Below are 15,218 nucleotides of genomic sequence, written 5' to 3'. Positions count from 1 at the left end.
TTCAAAAAGATGTAGTATTTTTAAATGTAATTGGGGGATTTTTACAGTATCCTTGTTATTAACAGATGTAAATGCTATAAAAGAATTTTCAGGAAATATTTTCATTTTTAATCTGTAACGGATGAAAATGCGCCTGTGTGAATAAACAGTGTGACTTTCTTGTATTGCAGCAGTGCCAGGAGTCAAGCCCTGATCGAATTACACTGTATGGTTTAATGATGAAACCTATCCAGCGCTTTCCACAGTTTATTCTACTATTGCAGGTAAATACTATTTAAAACAAGATTTACTTAATAAATGTTCTTGTTGTATTCACATGTGGGACTGCTTTGCAACTGTCTTCTGCTAGAGAGGCATGCTGTAGTGGGTTTTATCTCTGGATCTTAGGAAATACTAAGAACAAATTTCAGTGCATGATAATGATTTTCTGATCTCCTAGTCTGTTTCCAGAGACAGTCAGTAAATATACTGTAGGAAAATCTTAATAAATCAGATTTACTGTAGATTGCTTAATAGATTAGATTTAGTTTGTAAATCACCTCATAGTAGAACTGCAATTTTAACATGCTACTCATTTATGTCARTTTGCTAAATAATATTGCTTCAAATACCACTAAGAGCTGTGTGCTGTTATTTTACTTTCTGTTTAAGTGACATATAGGAAAAAATAATTCATGTGTGGATAGTTCAGTACACACGGAAACAATGGAGTGTTCTCTCCTGTACCGCTTGGCTCATAGCTCCTTCTCACCTGCAGTGTCTCGTCTTCCTCCCAAAGGACAGCTGGGCTTTGGGGTGCCCCAGGGTCTCATCTCAACACAGTGTTGTCCACTGTGATATGAGCACAGTTCCAGTGTAGTTGTGCATTTAAGCTTAAAATTTGAGGACCTGCTACAGGCGAACATAATATTTGTAAATCTTTATGGAACCCCTCCAGGTCTTTGGCAGAGAAGACCACTGTGTGTTAGCTATTTCTTGTAGGTGTCACAGAGGAATACAGGCATCAGGATGAAGTTCCAGGAATTACTGTGGAAGAAAGAGCAAAGGTAGTCGTGGGGTGAGCTCACAGGTAGGCAGCTGTGGCTAAAACTTTTTAGGAAGGAGAAGAGATGGAAAATAATGTGGTAGGACTCATAGTGAATATGTAAGGATGCYTAAGTATTGCTGGAAAGGAGCAAAATTTCATTCAAATGGTTTCAATGTATGCCTACAAWAGAGAGAGATTTTTAGAAATTGTTGTGACCTCAGTGAGGCAGGTACTGTTATCCTACTTTGGGATTAATGCACTGTCAGTGATTTAATGAGAAATAATAACAGTAATGAGAATAATATGATATTATAATATTAAATGTCAGAAATGTTTAATTTTACTCCACTTGACAGATACCTGCATATACAATAATATTGACTTTCAAATTGTGTTTAACATTATTTGCATCTTCTGATATTTATTATTATTTATTTTCAAGTTTCTTTTCTATACGTTCTTCCTAAAAATACACTATACTTAGTATCTCTTTGAACTATAAGGATATTCAGGAAGGTAAGTGGAGTGTTTTCTGAATATTTATTAGGAGTTTTTTGATTGGTTTTAGTCTTAATACTAAGGTAAAGAATGATACTGTAACTTTATAGAGGGCGTACTATAAACTTCTGTGATATTTTGAGTTTGACTTGAAATTAAATCAGATTTTTATTTTGTTTTATCATTTTTCCTCAGGATATGTTGAAGAATACTAATAAAGGACATCCTGATAGGTTACCTCTACAGATGGCTCTTACAGAACTTGAAACACTGGCAGAGAAATTAAATGAGAGGAAAAGGGATGCGGATCAGCGCTGTGAAATAAAACAAATAGCAAAAGCAATGAATGAACGTTATCTGAACAAGGTTAGGAAGTAAGAATGTGTGATGGAAGAGTTAGTGTATTACTTGTTTCTATGTCTTGAGCAGTCTTTAGAGTGAACACAGAGGAGACACCTTCAGCCTTTTCCGTAGTACTCAGCAGTATAGGGTCATTCTATAGGTAGGTATGAGATGTAAGTTATCTCCAGGGCTAAATAGGTTTGCTGATTAAAACTACTGTGAGCTGAAGCATTTTACAGGCTGAAATATCAACAGCAGTATCAGTGTTCTGTGACAACATAGAACATAATGCTATTTCCTATTTTTATGGCATATCTTCGTACAGATCTTCTGCATGAGAAGACTTTGAGGAATAACTCCTGTAAAAAAAAGGCAAAACCAGTTTCTTACACTGCGGTGTTTCTAACTAAAGAGCAGTTTAAGATATGCTACTGGATATGCCCAATATCTTCCTTTTTTGTAAGGAACATCACAACCTATTTCAGTCATTTATTTGGATCATGCAATAGAAATGTTTTTAAAGAATTTTCAAAGACATTTAGTAGGAAAGAAGGAGCAATCTTCTTGAGATTGTTAATGACTAACAATAGTATGGCAAGTGATAATCTATTGTATTTTCTTTTATTTTCTTGCACTGAATATATATTGGATGTACCATGTATAATATACAAACTTGATTGTTTTTAAAATCTAGCTACTTAGTAGTGGAAACAGATACCTCATACGGACTGATGATATGATTGAAACAGTTTACAATGACAAAGGAGAAATTGTCAAAACCAAAGAACGACGGCTTTTCATGTTAAATGATGTGTTGATGTGCGCAACAGTAAATATACGGTAAGACTTAATTCATATTTTTTAAATGGTCGTTCAAGTTTGAGCTGGGAAAATGGCACTTACTGGACGGCTTGTTTTTTGTTTTTCTTTCTGGATTTTTTTTTTTAACTAATGCTACTGATTTCTGTCAGCCGTCATAATGAATGGAAAAGTAGCCTTCTTACATTCTTCTCTGTTACCTGTTCATGTTTTAAAATTCTAGAATAAATTTGTAGAAAATCTTTATCGGTTGGAGATTACAGATAGAAAAATTCTGTAGTGTCTAGGTATTGCTGTCTATTAGTGTTTAATGAAGTGGAGGTTTCATAGGGTCAATATGCACTTAATTTAGGTAGTAGAGGAAAATGAGTTTGAGCTTAATTCTGAGGTAGGATTTTTCTTCTCCCCTCTCTCTCTCTCTCACTTAAATTCACCGTGTCACACTCTCACACACACATGCAGATACACGCACAAACACCCTTATAATTTGACACAATTTTCACGTTAAAAAGAAAAGATGAAGCTAATGAATGTAGTCAAGCCCTCCTCCTGCCCCAGAACTCACTAAGAAAGGTCCAGCTGGAGACAAGTTTCATCTCTATGAGCAAAGGCTGAAAGGTTAAAGCTGAGGTGCTTTGAAGAAGGCATTTTTTTCATAGTGCCTTCTGTGTTTTAGTTGGCTACAGCTATTACTGTTAGTCAAGCACATCTTTGTGTGCTGAGGTCAGACTTGCCTTCAAATGTTGCTTACAGCATAATTTGCTTTGTGTGTTAATACATTCTGACAGAGAAAATGTGGGCCACCAAAACCGTCTCAAGAACAGCTTTTCTTAAGCATAATCTGAGAGTTGATCTCTTCTGTCTGTTACTGAAGTGTGTAAATTATCTCCAAGTGTGAAAACACTCAGACTTTTCAATCATATGAATGCTAGTGTCATATTAGTGAGTGAACACTGCCTTGTAATAACTCTGCTTTTCAGAAAATGCACAAGCTAATGCCCAGTTATGCCAGAGGTAGTGACTTTTTTCCTTTCCTCTTTAKTGAGTTCTTTATTAACAGCTGCATATTTAGTTACAATTCTTTGGGGGAAGATTGCTTTTATTCATTTATTTTATCTCTTTGYGTGACATAAATGTTTAGATTTTTTATGATTTTTTCCTTGAAGCAGCAATATGCAAACTGTTGTCCATATGAAAAATTCACGATTATGTCAAGTTGCTGAGTTCCTTATTAGTCAACTGTTTCAGTTGTCAGAAACAGCACTCTTGTTCCTTTGGACATTACTGGTAATGAGCAACCTCCTTTGGAATGGTAATCAAGCATGTGTGTGTCACAAGGGTTTGTTAAATCAAAAAAAATTTCAATTAATTCCTTTGGGATATTTTTCTCCAGCAGTTAAGATTTGCTTTCTAATCCAGTTAATTTATGTAACAGTAGCTTCTAAACTAAGCTGGGTTTCTTCTACAGTAGTAATTTTCAAACTCTTCCATTTGTGCGTGCCTACAAATTTTCCCATGAAGTTGTAGATTTTTTTAGAAATGTTATGTGCACAGGCAACCATGCAGCACATCTCCACTCAGTTTTCTTAGCCACCTTACGTCAGACTTTCCAGAAGTAGTCAAAAATCCCAAGAGTCTGTGGACAATAGATTCAGAACTAATTTTCTGTAGCTGGCAAAAGACATGTATTTCTACAGAGCACGTGCTGCTCAGAAGATCCTTCTTCACATGTAATCTGGATGACCAATTTAAAACAGAAACCTGAGTTTTAAGCAGCAGGAGTTAGATGAGGTGAATGCTAACCCTAGTGACAGAGCATCTGTGTTCTGTCTTGCCTTGTTTGCTTTCTTTTGAGTTAGCTTTAGAATTCATAAATATTTACATAAGCTATGATATTTAATGTTCTTTTTGTTCATACTTGTCTCTTGATTGAAACTGTATTGCAAAGGTAGCTGACTACCTGAACTTCAGTTTTGAGAGACTGTTCTCATTAAATACCTTTTACTGATTTCTCCCAAACAGATTTCTCTTTTGGGTTGCTTTTAAGTTGTTTATCTTGGCCATGCTTTCTGTGAAGTGAACATTAAAGGAAACAAATCTCTCTTTTGTCTTTTATAATACATCTGTTAAATGTGCTTGAATAAGAGGGTAAAAAGAAACAAAGGAATATGAGGACTATTTCTGTTCTAAGTGAGCTTCCTCAGTGACCTGTTTCCTCTGAAATTCCTTCTGTGATATACATGCTTCCTTTAGCAGCTGCTCCTGTAGTTTGCATGCAGATATCACAACCGTTGCAAAGGGCCTGCCATGAAGAACATCCTGCGTCAGAGGGCTCGACGGGAATATTGAGTCATGGCCCTTGGGAAATTATGTTGACCTTTCAGCTCCTGGTAGTTGTTCAAAAGTCTTATCATCCATACTTTACTAAATACAGCAGTTACAACTTTTTAGCCCTGTTTCAGGCACTGTCCACTTACCATTAAAAAATAATTGGGAAAGAGATGGAGCCACAGTATGTCCTAAGCGCTTGTAGTAGGATTTAGAAATACATGCTGATCTCAATAGATGGTAATTAATGTTTTGCTGTAGAAATATAGGGTCTGCTGTTGGCAGTTGTATGTTGTTTGTAAACATGATTAAGTGCGCCTGTGTAGCTGCTCTTCACATTCACTGCAAAAGTCAGTCACAAAAGTCAGTTGGATGCATATATTTGTTTAAAGCAGCGCACAGTGCTCAAACTGGTATGCAGCAGGTTTTTGAAGTTAAAATAAGAAATAGAATGCTATGAAACATAATTGCTCATCAAAGCAATAATTTGTGCATCTTCCAGCTCTTCCTATGAAAGCAGTGGCATCGTGACAACTGGCCAGAGGTATTTATTGAAATGGAGTGTACCACTGGGACAGGTGGAAGTCATAGAGTATGGCAGCAGTGAGGGCCAAGGGGAGAACTGCAGGTTCCCACCTCAGCACTCTGCTGAGAGCATCATCATTAACTCTAAGCCAAGTAAGTGACAGACATTTTTTTACTTAGATATTTTAAATCTTTATTAAAACTTATATTTGAATTTGAATGGGCTACTGAAGGCAAAGGAAAACATTTTCTGCCYGAAGACTTCTGTAATATGAAAAGTAATAAACTGCTTTATTGAAAACTGAAAATCCATAAAGTGATAGCCAGTCTCTTGCCTTACAATGTGAATTACTTGAGTTTATTTCATCTTACAGTTTTATGCCATAAAAGCATGACTGTGCATGGATATGCAAAAAGGTTATTGTATGGTATGCCAGCTGTCCTACTGTAGCTAGTTGGGCATATATTCTTACTCTGTTGTTAGTGCACGGAAGTTTACCTTGGTAAAAAAAAGACAAGCTATGCTATTTCTGTGGAATAAAAGCCTGGATGCAGGTGGTTGCTACAGGGTAGAAGTTATTTCACTGGAGTCCAGAGTCTCCCGCCCTTCAAACCCAGTATCAAGTGCTTCAGAATAATAATAATAATAATAATGATTTTAGTGAATGTTTGTAAAACAATGTGCCAGTAGGTAATTTCCTCCTAATCTCTCCCCAAAATGACCTCAAACTCTGAAGTTAGAGAATTCTTTTTGTGCTCCTTAGTCTCTCCTACAAGCCTGCCAACTACCCTGAAGAGATATATGAATTTCAAGTTTACTCAGTAGTTAGCCTTTTATATATAATGAATTATTTGTATATCCTTGCTTAAATCTTTTATTTAGTATATCTAGATTCTAATCCCTTGTGAGTTATTAATGGATTGTAATTTAGATTGGTTTCAGTGCTATCTCTGGGCATTTATTTCACACTATATTTATTTAACACTACATTCTTGCTTCATGAGTTTTCCCACAGTTGTTCCCTAAGAAGTAAATATTATACTTCAGAATTGCCTGAAATGCAGCTGCAGTATCTAATACCTCCCCATGTTCTCCAGGGTGGTTATTGTTAGCCCTCTTATAAATAACTCGCAAAACTTTTTAAAGTTAAGTAGATTTCAATTTCAAGGTTGTCTTTATTTTGTAACTTCTTTTAGACATTAATGGGCAATGAAATTGAAGCTCTTAAATTATCATTTACCAGCTACTCTATATTTGACCCCACAGGAAGTGTGTATAACGAGGGTATTACCTAGAATTGGGAGGTTCCTTCACTTGGAGAGTGTGGGAGGAACAGTTCTTTGTGATATTCCTAGTGTGACTGTGCAGCAGCTTCACAGTGGATTGGATGAAGTTCTTGCCCTTTAGGGACATCAGAGGATGAAGGAAGGAAGAAAAACTCTCATCTAAACAATCCTGTAGAACCTACTTGACTCTCTTGGCTTTGAGGTTTTTTCTTTTTGTGATACTATCACCAAATGTCATGAAATTATAAATAATTTTACACATCATTTAGAGTCTCAGTGTTCACYTTAAATGGTATTTAACAGGTGAACTTGCTGTTCTATTGGCAAACCCTGATCAATGTCCTCCTAAGCAAAAGGGTCAAAGTGTAAGAATTAAAAACAGAATATGAAAGTTACTGGTTATACAAATGAATAAATCTTCCTTTAACTTTAATTATACATTTCTGCCATATGATCCTGGTTAATGTTAATCAGTTGTGAAAGAGGAAGTGAGCTTAGCCTTCCTATTTGCATATACTCCTATGTCAACACTAGCTGTCACTGTGAATACAGACTTAGGCAGGCTGTCTCAATTAGAGACAGACTCAGTTGTGCTAGTTATTCTGTAGAATTTCTTAGTTCCAGTTTTCCTGGCTACTAAAGATTAAAGTAGCCCAGAAAGTACAATTTTTCTGCGGAGAGGAAGGACTGGTAAAACTTTGGTAATAGTTTACCATTTCGTACTTATTTACACCCACTAAGATGCTGTATTTATATTCAGTGATGACACAGTCCTCATCGTGGTAGTATTGCTTCATCAGTGAAATTACTGGGTACTTAATACAAATTATAAGGCACTACCAGCTAAATATTTAATCATTCTCTGGCTGAAATTACATGACTTTGTAGTCATTATGAGTTGTCTTCCRTTTTCAAGGTGTACTAAGAAATTGTTGTGATGAAATCCCAGTGGCTTCATAGAAGGTAGTTTTAATACATCCAGACCCAAAGCAGTCTAAACATCTAATAATCAAAAACAATTTGAGATATTACGTACCAAATCTTAGCTTCCAGGAGATCTGGTGAGAGTTCTGCATGTCTTAGCTAGAACCATGTTTTCAGCTTGCATTTCCAGTTTGTGGAAATTGGAGAGCTACAGAATAATGATGATAATGTGTGAAAGCAGTTAGTAGGTCAGTGTTACCTTYTCCATTTCTGGAAGATGGAGAAAAGGAGGATTGTATCTGCAGCACACCAGATTAAATATTTTGCTCCTGTAATGCTAATATTCTCACATTACTGTTGTAATCAGTGAGGATTCCTGATGAATTCTGATTGTGTCCTTATGAGGATTATTGGTTATTAATTACATTTCTCATATCATAGTATTTTTTTTCCCCTGTTAGAATCCTTTGTGTGAGGAGGCAACTGTATTAAGTGYATCTCCCTATTATTGATCTAATTTGTCTTACTCCGTACTCTTCTTTCAGAGTCATTTCTGTTAATCACTACTTTTAATCAGGGTCGTAACTGCCGTAACTGTGATCCTTCAGTAGCAGCGCTGGCTAAATGCARTTGGCACTTCAGGCTTCTACTGTGCTGCAAGAAAGGATAGTGTGGTTTAAAGAGGCAGACTTCACTTTGGGTGCTACAGAGAAATTTGAATTTCCCTTAGAGGTTGTAATAAAGAATAGTTGGAAGGTTGAAAGATTTTACAAGTATGTTTAAATCAAGGGACTGCTTTAGTACTGTTCTATGTAGGAAACAAAGGCAGCATGAACATTGCTTTCACTTGGCAAAATCATCATTTTGCATTTTTTACCCAGTTCTGCTTTATGTACTAGGCTTTTATTTCTAAATTCTAATAAGAGAAGACATTAGGAGTTGGTTGCCTAGCTTTTTTCTTTTTCTAAAGTGTTGTGTCTTTTGACGTGAGAAAATGTGTGGCAAAATTGAGAAAGAATAGAGAAATTTTTTTCCTAAAATATATTCAGCTATATTGCTTCTGTTTTTCATGTTCTTTTGCCTTGGTGCTGCTGTTCTGCCCAACACTGAAGGTGGAATAGGAATTCTTTAAATACAAACATTGAGAAAGCTTGAAGTCTAAGCTGTTTGGCAGAGTCCTTCTATTTGTAGGGTTCTTAATGGTGTTTTCTAATAGGGTAGAATTATAACTTGTGTTTATAACCTGCGACTATATTTAAAGCACAAAATATTTTACTTTTTTTTTTAATGGCATGCTCTTCATGTTGCAAATCAGGCAAAATTCTTTTTCCTATATTGGAGTCGTTCTTGCTTGAAAGTCTATGACATCCTAGTCAGACAGTTGCAATGGAAATATTTTAACTGTGTGTGCCAAAACTTGAGATTCCAGAAGAGGCCTAACGCACTAATTTTTTTCTATGGAGCAATTTGCAGAAAGATGTAAGATAAAGTTCTTTCTGTACAAATCCACATATTGTTTCAGGTAGCCTGTCACTAATTGTTCTTCTCTCCATTTCAATCTTTTTAAAAATGTTAATCCATGTGAAGAAGCATAATCACATTGATAGCACCAAAGAAGCTGAATTAATATCAGGAGAGAGGCATGAACACCAAGTATATTCTTGGTTTTGATTTACTTGTGTTGAAAGAATTGTATTGTATAACAGAGTTCAAAATGACATATTTGAAGAGTGTTTTCCAGAGTTATGAGTGCATTTGCTTTGTTTTCGTGAGAAGATATGAGAAATACTATAATGTTAGGTGAGGTTGTTAAATACAAGAAACAAGATCTATGATCCAAGTCCCAAAGAAAATTCAGCAACAGGATTATGTAATGTGGACACATTCCTATGTAATAAATGATTGAAAAGCTCAAAAGAAGAAACACTTTCCTTAATGTCAGTTTGTGAATTCTCTTCTTCCAGACGATTATTTCCCAGTGAATGATATTCATTCAGTAAAAAAAACATGAGAAGTTGATTGAATTTATGGAAAGAGCATGCTCAGTAAGTTAAATGCTACCTATGTTGTTCTGATAAAAAAAAAAGATGGGTCGAAGAGCAGTGAACACAACTTGTGGTTTAGTGCCGTTCTAAAAGTCATATTTCCAATAAAATATAAAAAAGTGTCCAAAGGCAATTTTTAACTTCTCATCAAGATGTATTATATTCCCCTCAAAAAGATCAGAACAGTTAGCCTGCCTTTGCAAATCTCCCCGCCGAACATAGAAACACTGAAAATATGTCTTTCACTGTTCTTTAAAGGCAGTGAAAATAGGCAAAAGTCAAATATGCAGCACAGAATTTCAGTTTCTTAGACATTAGCGAATGTTACTGCTAGTGGTAGTATTTTGCTTAAGCTGTTGAAGGACAGTGAACTATGAATTCTCTGCTGAGATGAACTTCAGTTTGGTGCTGTAGTGGAAACCACCAGTGTTTTTTCTGGTTGTCAGGGCAGCCAAGGATGAAAAGGATGAGCTGTAAAAGTCTTTAACAATGTCTTTGTTTAAGACGACCAAGTTATAAAGAATCTGAAGGAACAAAGGGAAAAGAGGGCTAAACATTTTTTGATTTCTGGGTGGGAAGCCAAGTGTCTGTCAGTATGTCATGGCTTACTGCTGCTGGCCATGTTGATCAGGAGTGGTAAACACTGTGGACTATTACTTAAGCAAAGAATCATTTAATTTTAACCATATGGCTGAAAATTGATTGAGAAAATGAGCAAGGCCCATCTGTTCTATATATCCCATAGCTGTGAGTGTAGGAGGTAACAGTAAAGTGAAGTAACACTTCAGCATGTTTACATTTATGGTAGGGGTTTAATGTTATTTTTAATTTCACGGGTTTACAGTTCAGAACAGGGTCAGACTTTAGCACTGCTAAGCTTTGGCTTGTTTGCACTCCTGATCAGATTTACTGGGATAAAATGGTACTTCCTTTCCACTTGCTTGTGGTTTAGATCTCCATGGTTTTTGTTTATTGTCAAATGTCGTAGTAACGCCATGTTGAAATGCTGACGTGATCCTTCTCTTCTGAGTTTCCTTCTGTTTTATGCAGTCAGCTTATGTAGGTCTCTGAGTGTTGTCAGGGAAACAGGTAGGGCTAGTGTGTGCTTGTGCTTCTGTCTGTTCTGCTCAAGATTATCAAGTCCTTTTCAAAGACGGGAATAACGCTTCTGTGGTAGCCCTTGCTGTTGAAGCTGATTTCTGCTGGTTTGTCTTCTGAGACAGAATTGGTGAAGGAAAGAAAAGACAACTTTATCATCACTTTAAGACTGGACAATGGTAGTAGAGTGTCCAGAGTAAACAAGACTAAATATTAAATGACATTTCAAGTCTAGCATTGATGATAAGGTTTTAAAAACGGTGATATGACCTAAACTGCTAGTTCAGCCAACTTTCATCTCTGTGAAGTATATGTAGAGTAACAATGTAAATCTTTGTTTTAAAACTATTGAAAATAATATTGTGTGCTAAAGGAGATATAACATGTTCATAAATGTAAACTGTCATTGATATATGTCAACAAAAGATCAGAGATTTTAAATAAATCTAATTCCAAATGCAGCCTATTTGGCTGAGCAAACCAGGTGCCATTAAGTAGTTCATTTTCTTAAGCAGATAAGTGTAACAAACTGGTGGATTAAGTATAGATTAAATTAGCTGTTACATGTTTGTCTCACCCACTTAGGATAGATTCTTTTCTTTTCTTGCCACATTATTTTTAGTCGTTATAGGGTTTGACATACAGCTCTCATAAACCTTCTTCTGAATTGCTAGAGGTCAGTTTAACATCGTGACACTAACTAGTAAAATGAGTAGAAACCTAGGTATATCCATACAAGCAAGAATGAAAGAGGGAGTTAAGCCCCTTGCAGTACAGTTTTCATATGAGTTGCAGATAATGATAATGAGGAAGAGCTGGGCCTGTTCAGCCTGGAGAAGAGAAGACTGAAAGAGGATCTTATCAATGTCTACAAATACCTTAAGGGTGGGTATCAARTCTGGACTCAATTTTAAGTCGTGCCAAGTTATTAGGATAAGAGGTAACAGGCACAAACTGAAACACTGGCAGTTCCACCTGAATACATGGAAAAACTTCACTGTGACAGAGCACTGAAACAGGTTTCCCGGAGAGGCTATGGAGTCTCCTTCTCTGGAGATATTCAAAACCCACCTGGCCGTGAGCCTGTCTAATGTGCTCTAGGTGACCCTGCTTGAGCAGGGGAGTTGGAGCAGATGATCTCCAGAGGTCCCTTCCAACCTCAACCATTCTGTGATTCTGTGATAATCTGTCTCTGAATTCTAAATCTCTGAACTCCAATGAAAACTTCTGCCAGCTCGGTCGTTCTGTGATCATCAGCAAACCTATCCTCAAGAACCGGGCTGTACTTCATTGTTTAAAGTATTCACACGTGCACTTTCATTGCTTTTTTATGCTGGTTGTTATGTCCTCACATCCAGTTCCTCTCTGACGCTTTACATCCTTATGGTTACACCCCCTACCAAGGTACCATACCAGCTCTCTTTCCTCTTCTTACGAGTGCAGAGGCTTCCTGATCTGGGCTGTCTTTACCTGACCTTTGGGATGCTGCAGCAGGATATGGCAAAAGAGCTGTGGCAAGTCTTTTCTTTCATTCTAAAGCCTCTTTATATTTGCCCTTCCTCATGGGAACAGAGCCAGGGATTGAAGTTGCTCTGATCCATAACTGCAGTCAGTACGTAGTTCCGGAAAATATCTTGCAGTTACCACTGTTGGCGTGCAGCTGTGGAGCCAGACTGCGGCTTCCAGATTTGTCAGCGTAGTGGGACTCCAGCTCCTTTCTTCATGTTCCCTACTATTTTCATTTCCTCCTCCTTCTCTGGCACAGCACAACTGTTTCTGTCATCAGAAAACGTATTTATGGTATTATATCTGTAAAATTCCCTTCCCTGTCAGGATTAGCTGGAGTTTTGTATAATTCTTAAGCTGCATTCATAACATAAAAGCTGCTTCTCACTATCTTAGTTAGACAGGGTTGCATCCAGGTGGGCCTTGAATGTCTCCAGAGAAGGAGACTCCACAACCTCTCTGGGCAACCTCTCTTAAAAGGCTTTGCTTTTCCGTGACATTTTTGCATAATTTTACTCACTGATAGTATAGTACTCTGAAGTATTTGCATTTAATACTTTGCACAGTATTTGCAGTTGCAGGCTGTTGATTTTATCTTCTTATTACTCAAGCTGTTTGAATAAGCAGTTTTGTGGTCAGACTGTTTCTTGYGCAGCCTGTTTGTCTTTGGTGTTCAGATTGGATACAGTGAGACATATATTGAGACAAGTCTCAGTGTTCATGTAATTACCACTTGAGAATAAGATATTAGCAGCTGATGGGAATGTGAAGTTAAAAATACTTTCCAGAGCTAAGACCTGGGAGGTTTGTTTCCCAGCTTTGCTATATATGTACTGGATTACCTCTGGGACTTGGTTCTTTATCTGTGATTAGGGCTCATAGAGCTCCCCTGCTTTACATGACAGCTGGAATAGATATGTTAAAGGGTTTTAGAAGCTCAACTTCAGTCATTAAGCTTATAGAAATTACTTCTGGGTGCTTACATGGTTAAAGTATGATTAGAAGTTATTTGCTTGGAGAGGTTAGGCTGAAAAATGTGATTTGATTTTTATGATAAGGTTTTTCATGTTGAATGATGATGATGTTACTCCCTAACTGTATTGATAATTAGGTTTGTTTGCTCTATGTCTGAATTTAATAGTTTATATTCTAATAATCTCAAGATTTTATTGCTTATCACCTCATGCTCTGTATATGTTTCTGTGCTTTCTTTCTGTTAGATTCTGTTAATAAATCTAAGTTGGAGTTACGCTCTAGTAGAGCTGCTTACCATTTTATTGATGCTAGCCAACAAAGTTCTTGTTTTCTGAGATCATGATGGATTTCCCATCTGATGTAGGTTCAGAATCTAGTGATTGATACTACTCTAAGTATTTATGTGGTTTGGACCTGTATCGTATAGTCTAAAGTAAGCTACATTTGAACTATAATGGCTCAGATTTTTCAGGAGCATTTAACTATTGAGATCATGGGTTTGATTTGGCATAAAAGAAGAAGTAGGGTTAAAGCAGGAAGTCTCATTTTATAAACTTTAAATTGATATGTGTTTTCATTTGCTTCCAATCATGTTTCTTAAACCAGGATTTTAGATTCGCAGGACAATGTTTTGGATATTGCACTGAAATTTCAATCTACTATTTAAGTGCTATTGTAAAAAAACAACAAAAAAAACCCCTCAGCTCTACCCAAATGCTTTCCTTGGGTGTCCATGGAAACAGGAACAGTGTGTGTAACCAGGTTGAAAGATACAAATAGAGTGAGTGCTGTGATGGTGCAGCTGTGAAGTGCTTTGCTTACATAAGAGAATGTGCAGGAAGTTTGTAGTTTAACCTCTAAAAATCTCATCTGCTTTATCACTGGTTTTAACATTGATATAGAATTTTGAGAAACAAGGAATTAGAGGTAAGGAGAAGCTTCAGTTGTGTCCGGCTGGTGGGGTGATGTGTCAAGTTCTGGGCAAGAGAAAGTTTAAGGACAAAAAGGAATTTTCATCACTGGGCTTCTAAGTGAAAGCTAGGTATTTTATTTCAAAGGTTTTTGTAAGTGAAGAGTATATAGAACTTTACAATGGGCATTACTGTCAATTGCTGAATGAATGACAATATTCTCAGAAATTCTTTTCATAATCTTTTCCCCCGAGTCTGCTTATCAGTTACTGAAATAAATGGCTTATATATGAAAATGTCATATAAGGGCAATCCTTCTCCCTTGCTTTGAGAAAATTATTTTCACAAGAATCTTTTGGGAAGGTTGTTTTTCATATGTTGTACAAGATCTGTTAAACTCTTTACAGCTGCTATGACATCCTATATATTTTCATTCCAGTATATCTATAGAAGCAGGATCCAGTATCTAGGTATTGGGCAAGAATTCCTGAGTTGCAGTAAAGGAAACTAAGGCCCTATTAATGGTTCTGAATTTCTTTCTTTAAATTCAAACTCAAGATTCAGAGAACAGGAAATTGTTTTACTTCAGGTATAACACTGTCTCTTGAACAGGCTCCATTCTTGTCCTTCTCAAAGGTGGACACAATAAACTGAGCAGTGAGGCACTCTGTCAGCATACTGTTCTGTTATGTAAAGTCAGTGAAAAATTTCTGGGATAACCAAGAAGTCATATATATAAAAAAAGTTCTAATTCCACTTAATTTTTAAATATATTATTTATATATTATTTTTCAAAATAAATAGTTTAAGCTGTCTCATGAAATCTGTCTAGTTTATTATGAGCTGATCAAGAATTCATCTGGTATTGTGAATGGATCCACTTTCCAGAGTACTACAAATTTCTGAAGTTCAAATGCAGGCTTAAATGTTGTA

General features: G+C 36.4%; 1 protein-coding gene across 3 annotated transcripts in view; it reads left to right on the top strand.

Annotated features, from left to right (window-relative positions):
- Positions 1-15,218, top strand: part of ARHGEF10 (Rho guanine nucleotide exchange factor 10) — a 116,850-nt gene that overhangs the window by 55,191 nt on the left and 46,441 nt on the right. For 2 of the 3 annotated variants that reach the window (XM_085303212.1, XM_085303211.1), the window contains 4 exons: positions 171-263; positions 1,721-1,891; positions 2,562-2,707; positions 5,517-5,692. In XM_085303212.1, the coding sequence (XP_085159338.1) occupies positions 171-263; positions 1,721-1,891; positions 2,562-2,707; positions 5,517-5,692 (586 nt within the window). The remainder of the gene's footprint in view (positions 1-170; positions 264-1,720; positions 1,892-2,561; positions 2,708-5,516; positions 5,693-15,218) is intronic. The other variant, XM_085303210.1, reaches the window with a different exon arrangement.

Source organism: Rhea americana, unplaced genomic scaffold (assembly GCF_003343005.1).
Source record: "Rhea americana isolate MKP2758 unplaced genomic scaffold, rheAme1 scaffold_199, whole genome shotgun sequence".
Lineage (NCBI taxonomy): Eukaryota > Metazoa > Chordata > Aves > Rheiformes > Rheidae > Rhea > Rhea americana.
Note: the sequence above shows the minus strand (reverse complement) of the source record. Positions and strands in the feature narration are given on the sequence as shown.